This window comes from Nelumbo lutea, chromosome 5 (assembly GCF_056320005.1).
Source record: "Nelumbo lutea isolate HS-2025 chromosome 5, American lotus-T2T, whole genome shotgun sequence".
NCBI classification, from domain to species: Eukaryota; Viridiplantae; Streptophyta; class Magnoliopsida; order Proteales; family Nelumbonaceae; genus Nelumbo; species Nelumbo lutea.
The window spans coordinates 10,958,245-10,980,586 of record NC_142688.1 but is presented as its reverse complement, the minus strand read 5'-3'; the positions used below and the strand labels follow the sequence as shown (position 1 = coordinate 10,980,586).

Genomic DNA, 22,342 nt, shown 5'->3' with positions numbered 1-22,342 from the left:
ATTCCTCTCTCTTTCTCTCTCTCTATAAATATATAATAGTAAATAAAATTTGTTGGGCAATGCCCAAGACTGTAATAGTAAATAAGGGTTCCGCTTTCTAACTTCTGAGTCTCCCCACTAAGCTATAATTAAACTAATGAAGAATCAGCCCAACAAGGTTAAACTAGTCATGGTCTATTGAATATTGATCGATTCCATTCTATTCATTCCTCTCCGCCTTCCTCTTCCTTTTTCTCATTTGTGGACCTTGTTATTGTTTTTTCCCCAGGCCATCGCCCACCAGCCTTTGAAAGGAGTCCAGCTTTGCCTGCTTTTCTTTTTATTTTTCTAATTTCGAGTTTTATTTTAACCCACAGACAGAAACATTGCTCTCTCTCTCTCTCTCTTGTTTCATTCTATATAATTCTACATGCCTCTCTCACTATGGAAAGCATAGGCAGATGGGGTTCAGTGGTTGACAAACATGACACCCACTCTACGCAAATATTATGCAAGGAGCTTGGGGTGGGGTTGAAGCAATTTATTTTTGGAGTAAATAGGTCGAGAGGAGAGACTGACTTTAATTGTGTGCACACAAGCATCGTGACGGAATAATTATAAACCCCTTTGCGTGTATTGATATATGGTTGTCAGTCAGGGACTCAGGGTTATAAATTGTAATGGGATTCCCCTGTCATTCGTTGTGTCTTTTGAATCAACATGAGTACATGAAAAGCGCCCAGCAGGTCCATGATCCAGGGCGGGTTAAAGATTGCTTCAGACCTGACATTTAACAATCCAATTAACCATTATCCCACCCCCAAAATCCCAAATCATGCCCTTCTCCCTTTTCTCCTTTTTCTTCCTTTAAGGGAAGCACGTATCATGTATGGACAGTTCCTGTTTTTCTTCACTCTTTCACAGAACAAAACTGGAACATTATAATTGGGATTTGAGAGGGTTAGAAAAGATGGTTTGCTCTTCTTTAATGGGTTTTCTCTTTCTTTTCTGCAACCAATTATATCCAAAAGAGAAAGAGAATCCAAGATGCACTAGTTTGTTCAACCAACACCTCTTTATACAAGGCGTTGGTTGATATACCCAGAACCAGAAGCAAAGAAACAAACCAAAGCTCATGTCCAGTGAAAAATGATCGAATACGAATACAACTGTATGTAATTGTAATGTACTCTATCTAACTCTTAACTCATCTGGTCCTCTCGGTGAAAAATGGGCTGATAGCTTTCAGAAACCAACGTCCATGTCCAGTTCCAACAACAACCGTCCTCTTTGTCTCCTTATGCAATCAGTTGTTGCCAGACTCGTTTCAAAGTTCAAACATCATCACGCCCGTGAAATTATCTCAACTCTAAACTGCAACCAGTCGATACCTAATTAACTAGAATAAATTTTTTAAATTACCTTTATGATTTAGCCAATTGATTAAGTATATCCCTACTGTTCGATTATTATCTAACGCTGCCCATATTTTTTTTTAATAATTGACTAATTCTATTCACGTAATATATAAATTTTTTAAACCTAATTTTACCCTTTATCCCTCTTCCTCTCCCTCCTTCTTCATCTTCTTCCTTTCACCAGTAGCAAACAGAATTGACTCAATCCTTAACCAGCGACGGCGATAACCCCCTCCACCTCCAGCCCCTCTCTCTCCTTCTCCCCCTTCGTTCTCTCTCCCATGTTTCAGCACCACCGCTCGTTGCAGCAACGGACCCCTCTCACTCCCTACTTCAGCACGAATTCCCTCTCAAAGGTTGTAGTAGCAAACGACGGACCAGATCTTAGATCCCACCTAAGATCCAACAAACCTGCAAAACCACTCAGTTTCCAGACACCTACACAACCACTATAGCTTAGTCATCGTTCCAGACACTTGCCAGTCTAACGCTATTCCCAGTGGAAATAGGTATTTTAGGATCAAAAAGCACGCTCTCTCTCTCTCTCCTTCTTCCCCTTTGTTCTCTCACTCTTGTGCATTCCCTACGAGAGCCAGAAGCATCAAGAACACATGCCTCCACTATCGCTTTCCAGGTGCAACGGCAAAGGTATCTCGACCAATTCGGTAAGACCAAAGTCCACACCCAAATCCCCCTACACTGTGTCCGTGCTCACTTCGTCAGGCTTGGGGAAGCCTCAATTCTCTCATCAGGCATCTCCGAGCTACCTTTTGAGGAGCACAATGGAAAGCCGAAAGCCAATCCATTTGGTGCCCAAGTAATAGGGATGGCAATTCCCCCGTAAAACTGGGGCCCCGCCCCGCCCCGAAAGGGGTAGATTTTCCCCGACCCTAAACAAGGATGGGGCGGGGACAAGGAAAATCATTTTTCCCCAAACCATGTATAGGACGGGGGCGGGTTTTGTATATAATTTTTCGAACCCGAAGGTAAATTAGTAAAATATATCTAATTTAATAAAAATATTTTTAAATTTTCTCTAAATTTTTAAAATTATAAGATCCCATAATTTTATTTTTGAATTATCCCTAAAGTATTATAATTCAATTCTAAAATATTTAACGTTAATTAGTAATTTTTTTGAACAATAGAGGTAACATTATACAACATTCAAACAAGAAAGTATACTTAGAAATTTGCCCAATTAATTGAAGGGGATACGCTCATGTCCAACTCGTGGATTTAATGGAATCTATTGTTTGATTAAAAAGAATATACCCATCATTACTGATCACCCAACCACAGAACAAAAGAGTTAGAAACTTTAGGCCATGGTGGGTTAAGGTAGAAAAGTCAACATACCAAAGTCAAGAAACGTTACCGCCCTGACCCCACTAACACAGAAGGTACCAAGAAAGAAGCACTCCATTTCTCACTTCTTTATTTGTCAGAAAAAGAAAACTAACAATTGAATTTCCAATAATATAAAATAGACAAAGAAAGCTTAGTTCTTCTTGTAATCCTTACATATCCATCTTACACCACACATATAGAATATTTTTATGGTGGTGATTGGAAGACCCACTTTGAAATGACACGAGAAAATCAATTTGTAATTTTGTATGCTTACCACGTAAAGGGACAAACAATCCCATGCTCACAATTGTCCATCTATTTATACCCACCTAACCTAACAAGGTTAGTTTTTTTTTTTTTGGGGGGCATTTAACTAGGTCAGGATAGCCCATTATTAATTAGCCAAAAAAAAATAATAAACGGTATGTATGATATAACTAGAGGTATAAATTGGGTCATATCACCTATGCCTTGGTATGGTCCGACACAATTTTGAGCTAGTTTGGTATGATGGTTCACGGGCCATGTCGAGCATGGCACGATTGTATGAGTCATGTCAAGTTTGGGGTTTCAGGTTCGTAGATTGGCATGTTACAACACAATAGTGCGGGCCGTGCTGCCCATGGCTTGCAGGCTAGAATGGTCTGCCCCATGGGCCCACCTAAAAAACTAGTTGTTGGAAACGTCCCCCAATGGCTAGTTTCATTTTTTTTCTTTGGGGGTGGGGGGGGGGGGAGGGGGTTACAAAAATACCCCCCAACAACTATATAGGGGGTATTTATGTATTTTGGCTTTGGGGAAAATAAAATGATAATAATGCCCCCAAGAACTATATAACAGCTAATTTAGGAGTATTTAGGTAAAGTGATAAATGACTTTATAATGACCAAAATATCCCTCATTGCCGCTATGGCAAGTGATTTACTAATCCCTTCGATATATACAATTCCATTGAAGTCTTGTTTTAGTGTAGGTATTAGGGTGCTAGAAGATAAAAGAAGTTGCATGAATGATGAAAGTCTGCAGATGTGCATATATGCCTTAAAGATTGGTAGGATGTTGGGGATAGATTACAAGACAAAGGAGCGCATGATGTTACACATGATGTTTCACCTGAAGAAGATGATGAAAATCAAGGAGATGAAGATGCAAGTGGAACTTGAAAAATGATGAAGTCAATATTTTTTTGTTATTTTTTTGTATACTCAATAATTCAATTATTGTAATTTTTTTTAATTTTTAAAAGTATTATATTTTTTCAATTTTATTTAATATTTTTTATATTTTATTCATCCATTGATCATTGCATTGTTCAAATTCAAGAAATAAAATTCCTATTTTTTTCCAATTTATTGTCCATTTTGCATTTTGTTAAGTATTTAAGTTTTTTTTTTTCTTTTTTGTTAGATTTTTTTTTTCCAATTTGTTCCCAAAGCTCAAAGGAAAGTGAAGTATCTTAGTTTTAGTAGGTATTTGGCATCGGTGCAGGGCATGTGTGAGTTATAAGCATCATTTTCTTATTTTTTGTTTGGAAGCGGTGCTGCCACATAGGCTGTTTTCTGGGAAAACAGCACTGGTTCTGTTTGGTACTAGTGTTGTGGAACCATTTTCAGCATTGGTCATATTATCCCACATCCAAGATGATGCCACATCATCGCTTGCAGCAACGAGCTGTTTTTCTAAGAAAACATTGAATTTGGCATTGCTTCAGACCACACTTTCCCAATTTCTAAGGTGTGGTCTGAAGCAATGTTTTTTACGAAAAATTGGTACCAAATAAGATGTCATTTTCCGAAGCACTGCTTTTTCTAATGTGGTGCCTACATGGCACCATTTTCTCGGAAAACAACATTAATGCCAAACACCCACATAGTGTGTACTTAGCAAAATATAAAAAAAAAAAATCAAAATGTCAAAAAAAAAAACAGTTTGGTCTGATTCAGCCCAAGCCAAAGGCCCAACCCGTGGTGCAACCTAACACAAGCTAGACCCACGGCATAGTCTGCAACCTGCATGGGCTCGGGCCATGGGCCGTGCAGGGCTGACCCCCAAAATATCCCAAGAAAGGGAAGCATGGCCCAGCTTGACTCACACACAAGCCTTACCATATTGGCCCAACACAGCACAATTTACACCGAAAAAACTATGATAGGAGCGGATTCCTGAAATTTTGACATCAGGCCCTCTACACGTTTCCACTTCTGAAAAATGAAAAAAAGCTCATAACTCCCTTCCCTTTCTGTCTGGGCCAAGCAAGCCCATTCATATTAATGGATGGTAGCTCCCTTCAGAGTTATCATTTATCAGTTGCAAACTTGCAGATTGCAATTGTGGGTTGGTATGCACGATGGCTAACGTGGCAGTTTCCATGGTCTCTGTTGAGTGGGCCAACTTGTGTTTAGTTTATTTTCTTTTAAACTAAAATGTTGTTGGGCCTTGGGCCCATTAGTTTTTATTTTTTAAAGAGCTGCAATTAGTTAGTTTGAGTTGTCGCCCTACTAAGGGCATCCTGGTAATATCTCATACTTAAGTTAATTATAAATAGAATGAGGGGCTGGCAACTAGGGTTATGTTAATCTATCCTACTCGACCTTCTTCTCTTTTCTTCCCTTTCCTCTGTCTCTTGCTGAAATCCCCAACTTTCCACTCTTCCTTTCACAAGAAGCTTGGCCGAAATCAGCACATAAGGCTTTCTACTTGGTATTAGAGCAGGTTGAAGGTTCTTGAAGAGATTCGTTCTTGCAGCCTTAGATCAGTCGACTGCATGGAGATTTAAGAGGCTGATCGAAGCTTTTAGTAAGCCAGTTTTTGGATTTTCTTGATGAATATGTATGCCCTGTAGCTGGTCTAGGGTTTCTCATCAGAATAAGGAAAAACTGAAGAAAGGGGAAGAGTCATGATTTTGTTGGACTCTTCAATTTTTTCCTAGGTAGTGGCACCCTATTTTTTTAGGGTTCCTCTAGGTTTTTTGTAAGGGGCGATTCAAGTTCCATGTGGTTTGGAGGCCTCTAGAGAGGACGGTTGCTTCTTCTCTCTCTTCTCCCCATCCCACCGAAAAGGAATCTTTCATAGGAAGAAAGTCCAGGACACCAAAGGAGTGTCGTTGGTTCCATAAGGTATTATGTTTATTCTTGTTGCATTTTTTAGCTGTTTTCTGTACCTCTTTGAGACACATGGAGGGACACAGAGTTGAATATAAGCTCGGGAATAAAATGGGACCATTGGGAGGAGGTGCTGGAGACCCCTCCAAAACCGGAACCATTACTACAATTAGGTTGGATGGTACAAATTACTTGGAATGGTCTCAATCTGCAAAAATGGCCATTGGGGCTCGTGGAAAATTGGGGTATATTACTGGTGAAGAGGTAAAACCCGAAACTGGCAACTCCCGGTGGGTGCAAGAAAATTATATGATAATGACATGGTTGTGTAATTCTATGTTGCCACATATAAGTAAAAACTTTTTATGGGCAAACATTGCTAAGGAGATATGGGATGGGGTTGCAAAGACCTATTCACAAAAGGATAACGTTGCTAGGGCTTATCAACTGAGAAATCAGATTATTACTACTAGGCAGGGAGATTGATCTGTTGCAGCTTATTTTTCAGTCCTTAAGACTCTGTGGCAGGAGATTGACCATCTAGAGACATTTGCTTGGGAAACCACCAAGGATGCAACTACTTATCAAAGACGCTTAGAGAAGTATAGGGTGTTTGAATTCCATGCTGACCTTAACCCTGAGTATGACATTGCACGACAACATCATCTTTCCAGGGACAGTGTCACTCTCTCCCAAGCATATGCATTCATGTCAGGAGAGGAGTGCAGGAGGGATGTAATGATGAAGAATCTCATGTCTGATCAGTCTGTTATGGTAAGTGCTGTGAAACCTAAACAAAATGGCAATGCAAACAAGATGGAAGACAAAAGGGACTTAGTCTGTGACTACTATAAAAAACCAAAGTATACAAGAGATACTTGCTGGAAGCTTCACCCACATCTTGTGCCGACCAGATTGAAGAATAAGAAAGGAAGTGCACATATGGTAGTTACTGGTGACACTCCGGCCCCCCTACTACAGTTGCCTTGGAGTTTGTAGCAGATTCTGCAATGAGGGTTGAGCTTGAGAGGTTTGGGTTATTTCTGAATCAAAGGGATATAGCTAGTTCTAATTCAGCCGCAACCAGACAACAAGGTACAGGTAGCACAGGTGGAACTCGCTCTACCTCCCTTGCCCACACAGGTAGTCCACATGTCACTGCAAACTATGTTTCTGCTTTAGGTAAGGAGAGATCTCCTTGGATTATAGACTCTAGAGCCTCAGAGCAGATGACCCAATGCTCCACCATTTTCTCCTCTTACTAGCTCAGTTCTGGCAGAGATAGGGTCTCCACAGCTGATGGATCCCATGTTCCTATTGCTAGGAAGGGATCTGTCAAGATTAATGATTCCATTTGTTTACCATCTGTCCTCCATGTTCCTAGATTAAGCACCAACTTGTTATTTGTTAGTAGTTTGACTAAGAATCTGAACTACTCAGTAATTTTTTCTCATGGACATTGTATTTTGCAATATCTGGATTCAAAGAGGACGATTGGGAGTGTTCATGAAGTGAATGGAATCTACCTCATGGATACTCTTCCAATTCACCAAAGTCATCATGTTTGCAAAGACAGTGACTCAAAACTTGTGGATCGGATTATATTTTGGCATAATCGTATGGGTCATTTGTCTTTTTCTTCTTTAAGTTCTTTGTTTCCAAAACTGTTTGAGTCTGTGAGTCTATCGAGGTCGAAGTGTGAAGGTTGTGAATTTGGAAAGCATTGTAGACACTCTTTTAAACCGAGTAATAAAAGATGTTCTTCTCCTTTTGATATTATTCATTCGGATGTGTAGGGCCCTTATCATGTTCCCTCTATGGACGGCTATCACTATTTTCTCCTATTTGTGGATGATTTATCTCGATATTCCTGGATTTACTTGATGAAATCACGTGATGAGGTACCATCCTTGGTGAGGCAATTCCATTAGATGGTATTAACACAGTTTGGAACTATAATCAAGATGTTCAGATCTGACAATGCTAGGGAATATTTTGAGAGACATCTTGCCTCATATCTGTTGGAGTATGGTGTTGTCCATCAGAATAGCTGCTCCTACAGTCCACAACAGAATGGTATTGCAGAGAGAAAGAACAAACACATTGTTGAGACGACAAGAAGCATGATGATCACAGCGACAATTTCGGTTCTTTTTGGGGTGATGCTGTTCTCACGGCAGTATATCTGATTAACAGGATGTCTTCTTGTATACTTGGATTCAGCACTCCATTCAGCCTTCTTTTTCCTCAGGGGGAGATGTTTCATATTCCTCTAAGGGTGTTTGGGTGTGTCTGCTTTGCGCATATTCTTGGTCCTTACCATTCGAAGCTTGATTCCAAGGCAAAGAAATGTGTCTTCCTTGGATATGCAGAGAGTCAGAAAGGGTACCGCTGCTATGATCCAATCTCTGGGAACCGGTTTGTTACTATGGACATCACCTTTTTCGAATCTACATACTTCTTCTCAAGGAATCCTTCTCAGGGGGAGTGTTTTGGGGAAGTAAGTCAGCAGTCTATCCCTCTCCCAATTCCAGTTCATGTGTCTACTACTGTGCTTGACAACCATTCGATGTCACCTACCTTGCCACCCCCTTTGCGTTCCGTCTCACAGTATTACTCACGGCAGAGACTTTATAAGGAGGTTGATTCCACTACAGCAGAACTCACACCATTTTCTATCGATCCCTTGGTGACTCTAGATTCGGCTGATATAGATCCAGGTATTCCTCTTGATCCCTCTACTATTTTCAGTTCCCATTGGTCCCACTAACACTGTTACAGATAACATTGATCTCCCTATTGCTCTTAGAAAAGGGAAGAGGAAGTGCACTACTCATTGCATATCACAATACTTATCCTACAGTGGACTTTCTCCTTCCTACCGTGCTTTTCTCTCTTCTCTTGATTCCGTATCTATACCCAAGGTTGTTAGTGGGGCTCTTTTCAAACCTGAGTGGAAGGCATCTATACAAGAAGAGATGGAGGCTTTGATTAAGAATTAGACATGGGAGATTGTGGACCTACCAGAAGGCAATGAGACAATTGGATGCAGATGGGTTTACACAATAAAGTATAAGGTAGATGAAAATATAGAGAAGTACAAGGCAAGACTTGTTGCAAAAGGATACACACAGACCTATGGCATTGATTATCTAGAGACTTTTGCACCAGTTGCAAAGATGACCTCTGTTCGGATACTCCTTTCTCTTGCTGCTTCATACTCTTGGCCCTTGTTTCAACTGGATATGAAGAATGCTTTCCTAAATGGGGACCTACAAGAAGAAGTGTATATGGATCTTCCAGCTGGTTTTTATGATAATGCTAAAGAGGGAAAAGTATGCAAGCTGAAAAAAATCACTATATGGCTTGAGACAATCCCCCAGAGCATGGTTCGATAGATTCAGAAAGGCCTTGATTATTTTTTGCTACACTCAAACTCAATCTGATCACACCTTGTTTGTGAAGCACAGGGGATCCTTGGTGTCGATCCTAATTGTTTATGTGGATGATATTGTTGTCACTGGGAATTGATAGTCTGAAGAGGAACATGCATAAGGAATTTGAGATTAAGGACCTTGGAGAACTGAGATACTTCTTAGGCATTGAAGTTGCAAGATCGAAACATGGAATTTTTATCTCTCAAAGGCAGCTAACACCCCCATTGATCGAAACATGGAAACTTGGAACAAAGGCAGCTAACACCCCTATTGATCAGAACTATAGAATCAGTGCATCAGAAGGTAAACCAGTAAAGGACCTTGGGAGGTACCAAAGACTTATGGGTCAGCTACTATACTTGTACATGGTAAGACCGGACATTTCCTATGCAGTAAGTGTAGAAAGCCAATACATGCATTCTCCACGAGACCAGCACTGGAAGGCAGTTGACAGGATCCTTGCTTATTTGAAGGGACATCCAGGCAAAGGCATATTGTTTACTAATCATGGACAGCTCAAGCTAGAGACCTATACAGATGCGGACTGGAAAGGATGCCTCGATGACATAAGATTAACTTCAGGAGTGTGCACCCTCAGTTGGGGGTAACCTAGTCTCATGGAAGAGTAAAAAACAAACAGTTGTAACAATATCAAGTGCAGAAGCCGAATATAGGGTCATGGCACATAGAGTTTCAGAACTTCTCTAGATCTGTTCTCTGTTGGAAGAAATCGGTGTTCAGGCAAAAGAACCTATGATGCTATATTACGATAACCAGGCAACAATTAATATTGCTCATAATCCAGTCCAGCATGACCGAACTAAGCACATTGAAATAGATAAGACATTTTATCAGAGAAATGGTAACTTCTAGAAAAGTTTGTCTTCCATACATTTCTTCTGATCTGCAGTTTGCTGATGTCCTCACAAAAGGCATTGCAAAGAATAAGTTGGAGCATGATCTACGCAAGTTGGGGATGTATGACATCTACTCCCAACTTGAGGGGGAGTGTTGAGTGGGCCGACTTGTGTTTAGTTTATTTTCTTTTAAATTAAGATGTTATTGGGCCTTGAGCCCATTAGTTTTTATTTTTTAAAGAGCTGTAATTACTTAGTTTGATTTGCCACCCTAGTAAGGGCATCCTTGTAATATTTCATACTTAAGTTAATTATAAATAGAATGATGGGCTGGTGACTAGGGTTATGTTAATCTATCCTAATCGACATTCTTCTCTTTTCTTCCCTTTCCTCTGTCTCTTGCTGAAATTCCCAACTTTTCACTCTTCCTTTCATAAGAAGCTTGGCCGAAATCAACACGTAAGGCTTTCTACTGTCTCCTTGGTCCTTTTATAAGCCACTATAGTTCTAGGACTTTACCAAGTAGTAAGTACATCAGCACTCAGCAATGGGTCATAGGAGACACCACCTTAAACCCTAATCTATATTTAATGGAAACACTCAAACGCAGCATAGCGGACTGCTGTGGAACTCTGGACTATGAAGCTCTCATAAGTACCCAGTTAACAAAACAGCACTAAAGGTACTATCTGTAATTAAAGTAGTTGTCCAACAAAAAAGCATTAAGGGCCCCCTTGGGAGGGCTTAACCAAAGAGTGAAAGCACTGTAGTGTAGTTTGTAGTTCACTTTAACACTGAAAACTGAAAAGTCGGGGTTCAGGAAGTCAGGGCTAGCTTTCTGTTTCACTAGTCCCTGCAGCAGCCAGCAGCATAGAACAGTCAAACTTGTGCAACTCTAACTCTGGACTCTGAAGCTCTCATAAGTACCCAGTTAACATAATAGCGCTACAGGTATCATCTGTAATTAAAAATAGCTGTCCAACAAAAGCATTAAGGGACTCTTTCGGACTGGGCTTAACTTAAGCAGATGAAAGCACTATAGTCTGTAGTTCACCTTTTTATTAACACTGAAAAGTCGGAGTTCAGGAAGTCAGGGCTAGCTTTCCGTATAAACATTACCCATCAGCATGGCATGCCTCACAATCCATGAAAACTACAAAGCAGCAATATTCACAAATGGAAATATAGCAGGCCAAAGGTATCCAGGATTGCCCTCACGAACAGGTATTGCCTCACAATCCCTTACACACATCCTTGAGAAAATGAACATCTAGAGAAAATTCAGAGGAAATTTCAAATTTCCCCAGAGGTATCCATGTCAACCCCTACCATAGAAGAAAATGACTGAAATTAATTTCAGCCGAGTTCAAGCTGGGAGGGGTGCATCAATGCATTCGATTCACATCATAACCGCTGGTGGGTCTTGCTCTTATATTCACATATTCAGACCCAAACAGTAACATGAAAAACAAATAAGAACAAAATATATACATATTTAAGTGTGGATTCGAAATCATAGAAAACAGCAAAATGGTACACTTTACTACCTTAATAAGATAAGTCATTCCACCGCAAACACCGACAACATATTCAATATTCTCCTTTACTCTTTACCTATCCTTTCTTTCAAAAGATTTTGGCTTCTTGTCTTCCCTTCTTCAAACAGGGATTGTGAACAATAATTTAATTTGTCACAACTGAATCACCATTTATCTCGTGGGAAATAGTTCTTTTATTTTTATTCCAAAAAATCAATGCCTGAAAGAGGGCAGATCAGATCATTTAACTCTATGAAATCTCCATCTAGAAACATGGAACTGGTTATTAACTCATCTGCCAAAGCACCACCAAATCCAATACTCGGAATAATGGTCATGCTGGAGGATCTGACCTGCACATCAACCATCATGAGAAGGTTAAAAGGATCAGAGCTATCCTACCAAATCTGAAATATAAGATGCTAATGGTGAGGAGCACATGCATACTTAACAAGAAATAAAAGGACTATATTCTGTGCTTCCTAAGTTAGATAATTGAAAAATGCCCACATTACCCTGACAATAGCTCACCTCAACTGCTAATTAGATGCTCTATAAATCTCCCTTGACTCGACATACACATGCATCATTATATTCTTAATTGACCCAACCCCCCAAGGATTCCACACCAAACAGAGCATGCATCGATTTATAAATCAAAGCCCACAGGGCTTCATGCCATGGTGGATCTTACTGGGCACATAAATGCTCAACAGAACAAGTCAGACATTAATGATACTCATTGATCAGCACCTTTATGTATGAGATGCCAGAAAATGTTGTCTGGGGGAAGGAAACATTAAGTCATCATAATGTTATCAAGCAGAGAGAGAAAATGGGAATTACGTTCCAAGTGAAAACAGAAATTGTTTAGAGGTTTTACCAACTCATGCTCATTGTGTTGTGGAACAACCACAGGGAACTGATATCCATCAGTAACTTGTTGGGCCACAATCGGACCATCTGGCTTGCTAATCAAATTCATTGAAGACCCTTGGATCTCATTGTGAATATCAATATGTCTGTCTTCATGCAATGGTACTTCACAAACGCCAGATACTAAATCTGCATCATTTTGTGTAAAAGGAACACTTATGCCAGCATCATGCATTTGGGGAACATTTTTTTCAGCATAACAACTTTGGATATGCTCAGATATTATATTTCCACTATGGGATCTCAAAAATATTCTACACAGAACGAAGGAATCCTGCAAATTACAGAAGCATGGATTTAATGAGAACTATAAAGAAAAAATTTTGGAGCTTGTCTGGAAAAGAAAAACAAAAAAACTTCCCACACCCGATCATTTCCTTCAGTATTGCTTGGGAGCAACACTGTGGAATAATTATAAGGATGTTGACGGACAAATATAAACACACACTTAAGCTATTTACTGCTATGAAATGAAAATTACAGAGTTTACTAATTGGGAAAATGAACAATTAGCATTATACTATTGGGAAAAAAATGAAATGGAATAGGAGGAAACATTTGACACCTTACAATGGTCAGATTCTACCTTGATATTAATGCCACATTATCGTTTTCTATGTTTATGTTAGAGTAAAACAAGATTCCTAGGAGTGAAAATAACTTGGCTGATTCCTTAACAAAAGCAGGTGCTTTGAGGCAATATCTTGTATGGGGTTCTCCAGGGCCAGGGATTGATATGTAAATTGTATCCCTACTCTTAGTTGTATTGTGGGTCAGCTTAATGCTGTTTTTTTTTCTTTTTTATTTTATTGTCCATGCTGTCATTTTGTCACAGTATGTTCTTCTCTCTTTTTATCAAATGAAATCTTTTCCAGTTATCTATCAAAAAGATATAAGATGTAACCATCCAAACATAAAGAAAATTCATTTTCGTAATCCTCCCAAATATTACACCAGCATAGTTCAAAACAAGAAAAAATGTTTCACATCAGATATCAGAAAGAGATATAACAAAACTAAATATTCTTGACAAAGAAAGTTAGGCCATATTATTGAGGACCAAAGGGTGCTCAATAAGGAGCTACTAGAATACCAATAAAACTGCTTTTCTTCCACTTCCGAACAATGTAAGTTTTTTTTTTTTTTTTCAAAACTACCCTCTCTAAAAAATTGGAAAAAGAAACTTACATAGCTTTCCATTTATTATCTCCCAATGTTGTCAGGCTCACACCAGACGATAACCATTTTGGTGTTCTTTTGAAGAAGCATTTTGGAGTTGGGTGCAGGTCAAGCAGCTCAACCGTTCAACTCATTCAAATAAAAATTGTGAAAAAAAAAACAACCGCTGGATCAGGCCCATTGGTAGATAAGTTGCGATAGACAATAGCCAACCACTGGATCATGGATCATGCTTAGCACCTATGATAAGGGCTAACACAAATATAAAAACAAGCATGTGAAGAAAAGTACAACCATTTGATTTTACCGCATTCAAGTGGATGGTGGAAAGATGTTTCTTTTGAAGTCTCAAATCAGATAGTTAAAAGTGTCCTTGCTTGTGATTTTTTTCTTTGGATATTGTTTAGCTACAACAAATTCAATGGTGGATCGTGATCATTGAAACATGGAACATCTGGCAAGTTTAATGTGTGTATTAATTATTACTGAATTAGCACCCTTTGGAAGTAGTCAGCAATAACAATTGAAATGAAGGGGAAATATTTAAGTTCTCAAAAAGGCCTGCCATGCTTTATGGGATATGTTGGCAATCAAGAAACACCGCAAGGAGATGAGGATGCTGAGATGGAAAATTGACATATATGTGAATTATGGACAGATTTAAAAATGAATGCACTTTTCGAACCTGTGGTTAGTCACAACAAGTGACAGGAGGAGGAAGATTGTTTAGTCTTGTTAATTGAAGACAACTTGTTGTGGTGCCTTGAATTCCAGGTTGTGAATCTGCTCCATGACCCAACCCGACAAAGTTGAGAAAACCTCGAAGGCAAAATTTCATAGTAGTTTGTGGTGGAAGCAGAGAGCCCCCAAGGTATGGACTCGTAGTGATAGGGGAATCACAATCGAGGCAATTGCATTTGAGACTCGCACAAAATCCAGAATCACAAAGATGTGGAACTCACAATTCATCTGGACTTGCTATATCCTGGAATCGCAAGCTGGACTCACAGGTCCCAGGTTCACAGGACACTGAACTCACAGGCCGGACTAGCAAATCCATTACTTACCAGTTTTGTACGGCCGACCTAGTTTTGGGGTTTTACATATAAATAGCCTTTTATCTTACACAGAAATTTTATCTTGTATCTTGGAAACCTAGATGTGTGAGATACAAAGAGAGGGAACTTCAAGTGTATTGGGGCTCGGGAGGTAGGTTATTGGTGAGAAGGCTATGAAAACTGTAACTGCAACCTCTGTCTGATAGTGGATTTCTTCTCCTCTGATGCCCGTAGACATAGGCTATAAGCTAAACCACATAAATCTGTGTGTGCTCTGTGCTACTCTGTTTTGTGTTTCTTCTTGTTTTTCCTCTACTTGCAATCGTTTTCTTGATACTAGTTTGTTAGCTTCTCAACACAACACAACTAATGGCTCCAGTAAGAAGTCACTTGCATAAGTTGACCAAGATTGCTTTCTCCTGAAGAAGTTTTTATTTTATTTTATTTTGTATCAATAACTCAAAAGATTTCATTAGTTAGAAAACTTTAGGATACAACAAGAAGTTGTGAAAGAAGCTAGCTTTAGTAAGCTGACCCGGAACAAAATTACAAATGTGCCCAAAACATATGTGTTCATTGAACCCCTTGCTTTGCTAAGCTATCTGCCAAACTGTTGGCAGATCTCCTAACCCATCCCACCTGGATTGGCATGTTCCCTGACATCCATTTAAGTCTTCGGAATTCATTCTTCAACTGCCATGTCACCCCTTCCCCTTTCTACAACCATTTTATCATAGTTTTTGAGTCTCCCTCGATGATCAGTCTATTAATAACCAACTCTTTAGCCTTCTCAACCCCATATGCTGTATCTAGAAACTCTGCCCTTGCCACATCACCCTACTCCACAGGACCTGAGTACAGAGCAATAATGTTTCCATTTTCATCTCTAATGGCTCCCTCCAATGCCTGAAGGGCCTGGATTACCCACACAACTCCCATCAAAGTTCAGCTTCTTCCAACCATGTGTTGGAGGAGACCATGCCTCAAAAAACTGTTGTCTCGTAGATGAGGAAACAGCAATAAGTCCCCAAACCCTAAAAAAGTCTTCAACCTTAAAAGCTGAGAACAACTTCAATCTTTTTACCCAATGTGCCACCCTCAATGTTATTGTTTCAACTAATGCTTCCTTATATTTTTCTTTTCCTCCAAATATTCTTGCATTTCTTTCCTCCAAAACAATCCAAAGTAATGCTGCTCTAGTACACTTCCATAGAATCTTACCCCTCCTTTTCATGCCACTAATACCATTAGGGCTGAATAAACCTTCCAACCTGTCAGGAGAAGACCACCTACACCCAAAAAGGGAAGTAAACCAATTCCAAATAAAACTGACAAAAAGGCAAGGTATTAGAAGGTGGAAAGTAGTCTCACCACTCAACTTACACAGGACACACTAGTTGGGGGACAAGCACCAATTTGGTCTTTTCCTTTGAAGTACATCAAAGGTATTAATACAACCATGAAATACTTCCTAACAAAAAGCATTGATTTTAGAGGGAGTAGGAAGGCACCAAATTTCTTTGACTGGGAAAGGATGAGAAGAGGGAGTGGCAACCAACGATTGTAGAAGGGATTTACAAGAAAACAACTCGTCAGAATTAGGACCCCAAAACTGACCCACCTTCTCCCAAGAAAACTGCATTCAGCAATCCTAACAGCTTGGACACAACAAGAAGTTCAGACTCTCTAAGGTTCTTGTTAAAGCCAAAGTTCCAATTCAACCCAGGAAGGTGAGATGGTTGACTTAGGAAATCTGAAATAGGTATACCCTTGAACCCAGTGATTTAAAAGGCACGCCTAGGCACATTTCAGGCTATGCGCCTCGCCTAGGTCCTAGGCGCAGCCCTGCCCTTTCAAAAGGAACACGCCCGGTGCGCCTGATGCCCCTTGTGCCTCAGCCCAAGCATGCGCCTTTTGAAAATTTGGCGCTTTTTTGCTTTTTTTTTTAACATAATGGCTGGGCCGGGGGGGGGTTCATTCATTCATCCTAATAAAATGTATTACTAAAAAGCAATTAAAACAATAAAATCATTATTTTTTTGTGTGAAAATTAAGATTTAAGACCTAATGTGGACTTGTTTGGGCTTGCCTCGAGGGGCGTGGCACAAAGGCGGCTCATAGAATCAGGAATGTAATATGTTTTACATTGCATAGTAGAGCTTTTATATGCTTGAAAATGTTTTATATGTTTGATTTTATTTTTAAATTCTCATTTGAATATGCTTTACATCTTATGTTTATGAATTTTAATTTTAGATAACAGGTTTTTTAAAGCATTATTTTAAAATTTAACTTTATATTTTTAGTAATATTATGTTTAATATTTTTTTTTGAATTTTTTGGCTTCTCTTTTTTTTTTTTAATTTTCAGACATCTTTTTTATTTTTTAACTTTTTTTTTTGTATTTTTGCGCCTTGCTTCAAAAAAGGCGCGCACCTTGCCTTGCGCCTCAGGCACAAATTGACCCCTACGCCTTTTTTGCGCCTTGCGCTTTTAAAACACTGTTTGAACCTGGACAAATCACAAAGAGAAGCAAATTTCTCACCCAAAGGAGTATCCCCAATCCACACATCTTCCCAAAATATGATTTTACTAATAGAAGACAAGTTGTACCTGATATGATTTAGGAAGGTAGGGAGAACATCATGGATGGCCTTCCAGGGAGCAGCCAAGGTAGCCCTACGAAGACATCCAGCACCCCATCCGTTTCTCGACATGCCATGAATGCTTGCAACAACTTTGTGCCATAATTTCTCATTTTCATTTGGAAACCTCCAAAGCCATTTGCAAAGCAGAGTCTGGTTCTTCAGCCTAACCTTACCAATTTCCTAACCCCCTTCCACCTTCAATTTCATCACCTTTTTCCCATCTAACCAAATGATCCTTCTTTTTTTCCCCTGGCTCCCAAAGAAAATCGCTCATGATTTTTTCAATTTTCCTCACTATCCCTTGTGGCATCCTAAACATTGACATGCTAGAAGATTTGGTAAGGTAGATCCTTGGTCTCTTCAGAAATTAGAACCATATGAGAGAGGCTAGATCCTTAGCATCTAGTTGCAACAGCTAACTCAAATAGATCCCAAAATCAGCCAATGCTCTTGCAGGCAACCTTATGAGCAAAAGTAGGGGAAAGGATATTTTGTTATGGAGGTGGATGGGTTGGATTGAATTGAATACCCTTCAGATCCACAAACTTTTCCAACTCAATTGAGCATATGAAATTTCCGGATTTATTCAGCAGCTTTGCCCCAAGCCTCATAAGAAAATCCAGACAACATATTGTATTTAACATTCCCAGTGTGGCAGTTTAGGACTCTTTGCATCTTCCCGATCTACACTTTTTCATAGTCCTCTCGAATGGTGACAAACCTAACTTAACTGCCTTTCTCTACGATCTTCACTATGTACTTTTTTTTTTTTTGACAAAATCGTCTTTATCTACTTCCTTTACAGGTTAATTCCAATTCCAGATTGTTCTGCATCACTCTGTTAAATGCTTCACCTTACTATATTATTTTGCTACCATTACTCTTCCACCAAGAAGAAATGTATAAAAACTCTTCAGTCCCCAATTCCAAATGATTGAAACAATTAGCATTAAGGTCTTAAACTTTTCAAGCTAGAACGTTGGTTGAAGTACAAATGCCTCTAGATGGCACAATGGATGAGGGATCACTAATTAGTTCCATCTTCTTTCCTTTTTGATCAATAATTAGTTGGAGCTTTTCATGTGATTATTTGTTCATGTTTCTAATCTCATATTTACTCCTAAGAAGCAACAAAATGTGCTCTTCTAACTTGTTGGTGGTTAATAAGAGAATAAACAGGTATTTATGAAACCCCCAAGTGCAAACCATGCATAATGTTTTGCATGTACTTCACAAGAAAATAGTTAACGCTACAATCAAGAAAATAGTTCACAACTCGCTATTTTTAACAGCAGTGAAAGAACTCCATGATTTGGAGGGAGGGGGATTTTAGAATGGTGGAAGACTGACGGTTCAACGAGGATAAGGGTGACCAAATATACAGATATGGCATACTTATTAAAATAACAGTAGGAGAAGAGCATTTTTCCTAAAAAGCACAATCAAACAATTCCACCGGAAGAAAATAAAAGAAATAGGGAGAAAACGAAATTTCCAGAGCCCAGTTTATTTGCCTTTAGACGATCAACGGGGGTATACTCATACATGATCCAATCAGTCTTCGTTGCACGAGGCGAATTCCCTCTGTAAAACACAAAATCCCTCCTCCTCCCCAACAAAACCCCATCTTTTCCACCCACAATATCCCGGGCCTGTCCCCTTCTCTTCCAGAACCCACTTCTAGTTTTCCTCTTCGCACGCTCACTGATCGCCTTCTCCGTAAAACAATACCAATGCTTCTTACATCCACGGATGCCGAAAGGAAAACACGCGATCCCCGGGAGATCATAAGGGTCGTACTTATACAAATCAATCTCTTGAATCACACTGAAGCCCAAGAGCGAAACATCGGTGATGGAAGTACAGGGAACAAAGAGGTTACGGTAGTTGTCGATGTCCTGGTTGTTCTTGTTATTAAGGTAGTAGCATAAGAGCTGTTCTTCGGTGGGATGGAAATGGAATCGAAAACCAGGCGGGAGTTGGGTCGGAATCCATTTAAAATAGTTAGGATCTGCCATGAATCATGAATGGGGATGGGGAGTGACAATGATATCTGTATCACTCTATGCATTTGCAAATCTCAAAACGGAGACTTTTATAGTAGACACGGCAAAGAGAGAAGCTAGGAACTACAAAAGCTTGGCTGTGAAGTTTCTTGCTTATTCGAATGTGATGATGGTGGTGGGATCCATGTGTTTTACACAGTTCTATCTACGTGGGTTTTGTCTTTCATGTGCTCTTCACAACAGCGGCACATTCCAACCGCGTACTGGGAACATCTCCCGTACTGTCATCGGAACCTGTTTCCAATATACGGTTAGGATGTGCTGTAAGTCGTTGTGGGGCGCTGGAGTGAACTCTGTGCAAACTGCAAACCCAACAATTATGTTGAGTTGGCTGCTTGTGATTAGTTGAGTGACGAGAACACACGCATCCTTTCCGAGTTGCGATGGAGTAAATGAAAAAATGAACAGGACAGCGGTGGAAATAAATTCACTTCAGACATCATCTGAATTACCTTTTAATTTCCATTAATGACGTTTCTGTGTTTCATTGGGGTGTTTGAAACTCAATGACGTGGCCTTTGTTTCCATTGTCAGGAGGAAATCATCCCTTGACTCTTGGGATGTTGGTAAGAGTTCGAATCTGCCCTCGTAAACTTGCGCCTCAAAAACGTCCCACGCTATTAAAAGACGCCGCGTGTCTTCTCACACGCAAGTGCCTCAGCCTCATGCGGAGCTAATACGACGGAATTCGTCCCGTTAGCTCCCATTTCATCCCAAAAGTGAGTGTAGGCTGTGTAGCTTCCCTCGGTACTCCGAGTTCGAATCTCAGTTTCTCACTCCTCTCTCGACCTGCGCAGCTGCCTCTCGAATCGAATCAGTTTCTCACTCCTCTCTCTCTCTCTCGATCTCGACCGGAGCTAATTGTATACATCGTAATTCCAGTTTCAGGCCCCTCATATGCATTCCAGGTTTTAAGTATTAAAATTGTATTGTGATATTAGCCGAGACCGGTGCGATGTACGGAAATTTTTGAAAGATTAATTAATAATCGAAATTTGTTGTAAATTAATTAAAAGTATTTAATGTTATTGTTAATATTTAAAATTTTAATAATTCTATTTTTATTTAATGTTGATTTACATAAAATAATTATTGTTAATTTAATATGAATAAATATTTTTAATAAGTTTAATTTTATTAATCATTTTTAGTAATTTTAATAACTATTATTATTTTTAAATGAAATTTTGATTGACCTTAAATAAATAAAAATAATTATAAAAGCTAACATTTTTATTAATTTCACTAATAATTAGCAATTATATAGGAAAGGCAACAAGGCGGGTTCGGGACGAGGCACCCCATCCCTGTCCCCGCCCTATAGTCAAGATACTCTACCCCATCCCTAGTGTGAGGCAAATTCAGGGCAAGGCACCCACTCTCCGTTAGGGGAACGGAGATGGGAAATCCTCGAATTTCCCCGTCGCATCCTCAATGTCGAGAGAGTTCAAGGCAAGGCACCCACTCCTCATCAAGGATGGGGACTCTTCAAATTTCCCCGCCCCGTGCCTTATGTTGGGCAAGTTCAAGGCAAGACACTCACTCCCCCATCAACCCAACATTGCCACATGGTAAAATTCTAAAAGTGCACTAAATTGCCTTTATTTTTCAAAAATGTAATTTTATAAAAATTGTGAAAAATTTATTACGTTGTGTAATTTTGAAAAATTATTCAAATTTGTTTCTAAATTGTTATTAAATAATTTATTTTCTTTTTAAATGATTTAATTACACACTAATTTATTTTATACTTTCTAATATAAACTAATCAATAATTTCCTTTTTCCAATATTATACTACTTTATCTTAATATTTTGTGTAATTATTGGTTCAAATTACAGTTTTCCCTTTACCATACTCTTTTATATTTAATAATTTTCCATTAGTTACAATGAAAATTACATAAAATTTCAATAGTTTTCCAAAATCTATCAAATGTAATAGCTTTTCCTAAAATTTCCAAAATATTCCAACAAATTTCAATAATTATTTAATACATTAGAAATAAACTTTCAAAAAATTTATATATTTTAATTTCTAAAATATTATTTTACAACAATGAATTTTATGGAATTTTTTGAAAAATTTACTACATTTGTGTAATTATGAAGTTTTATTGAAATTTATTTTAAATTGTTATTAAATACTTATATTTATTAGATAGTTTACTAACAAAATTATATTAATTTATCTTTTACTTTCCGATATAAATTAATTAGTAATTTCATTTTCCAATGTTGTAATATTTTATTCCCCTACCTACATTCAATTATTATCTATAATAATAGCAATAACTAAAATTTTATACTTTTTGATAATTCTTAAATATAATTCTCAATTTTGTATAAATTAGCTAAAGAGTTCTCAATTTCTATAAAATGTTGTTAATTAATATGAATCTAACACTGTTTACCCATATTACTTTAAAAAGTCGTGATGAGTTAATTAATAACAATATTTATTAATTTTGGTAATTTACTAACCATACTAATAAGAATATTTAATTATTGGTAATTTACTAATCGTATTTATTAACTTTTGGTAATAACACTTGATGAGGGCAGATTTGGCCATCTACTAACATCATGACACATGGCATCTCAGAACAACTGGATGACACCTAGAAGCACCTAAGCGACAACTTGCCTTAGCCAAAACAATGGAGTCCCAACTGGCGACCTGGCACTGTCACCGACCTGGCGACCTGCCTCCACTGCCAACCTGGCGACTTGCCTCTACCGCCGACTTGGCAACCTACCTCTAGCGCCGACC

The 22,342-nt window shown here is 38.7% G+C and overlaps 1 protein-coding gene across 3 annotated transcripts; it reads right to left on the bottom strand.

The window, feature by feature from the left end:
- Window positions 1-11,526: 11,526 nt before the first annotated feature.
- On the bottom strand, window positions 11,527-19,696 carry LOC148850306 (NAC domain-containing protein 71-like). Of its 3 annotated transcripts, XM_088942406.1 has the most exons (3): window positions 19,019-19,696; window positions 12,567-12,893; window positions 11,527-12,036 (listed from the first exon to the last, which is right to left on the bottom strand). In XM_088942406.1, the coding sequence occupies exons 1-3, from the start codon at window positions 19,520-19,522 to the stop codon at window positions 11,884-11,886; spliced, it is 984 nt and encodes a 327-aa protein (XP_088798532.1). In that variant the 5' UTR covers window positions 19,523-19,696; the 3' UTR covers window positions 11,527-11,883. The 3 variants fall into 3 exon arrangements, 1 of the variants encoding a protein (XP_088798532.1); XR_016098616.1 differs by lacking the exon at window positions 11,527-12,036 and having other exon boundaries at window positions 12,774-12,893; window positions 14,484-19,655; XR_016098617.1 differs by lacking the exon at window positions 11,527-12,036 and having other exon boundaries at window positions 12,778-12,893; window positions 17,470-19,655.
- Between the last annotated feature and the right edge of the window lie 2,646 nt (window positions 19,697-22,342).

What these genes read in the sequence shown, in the direction of transcription:
- LOC148850306 (XM_088942406.1), bottom strand. Translation starts at nt 19,522, where the DNA reads ATGGCAGATCCTAACTATTTTAAATGGATTCCGACCCAACTCCCGCCT. An exon ending in CCCCCGTTGATCGTCTAAAG is followed by an intron (nt 12,894 to 19,018) that starts GCAAATAAACTG and finishes TGTAATTTGCAG; the next exon opens with GATTCCTTCGTTCTGTGTAG. An exon ending in AACACAATGAGCATGAGTTG is followed by an intron (nt 12,037 to 12,566) that starts GTAAAACCTCTA and finishes GTTGATGTGCAG; the next exon opens with GTCAGATCCTCCAGCATGAC.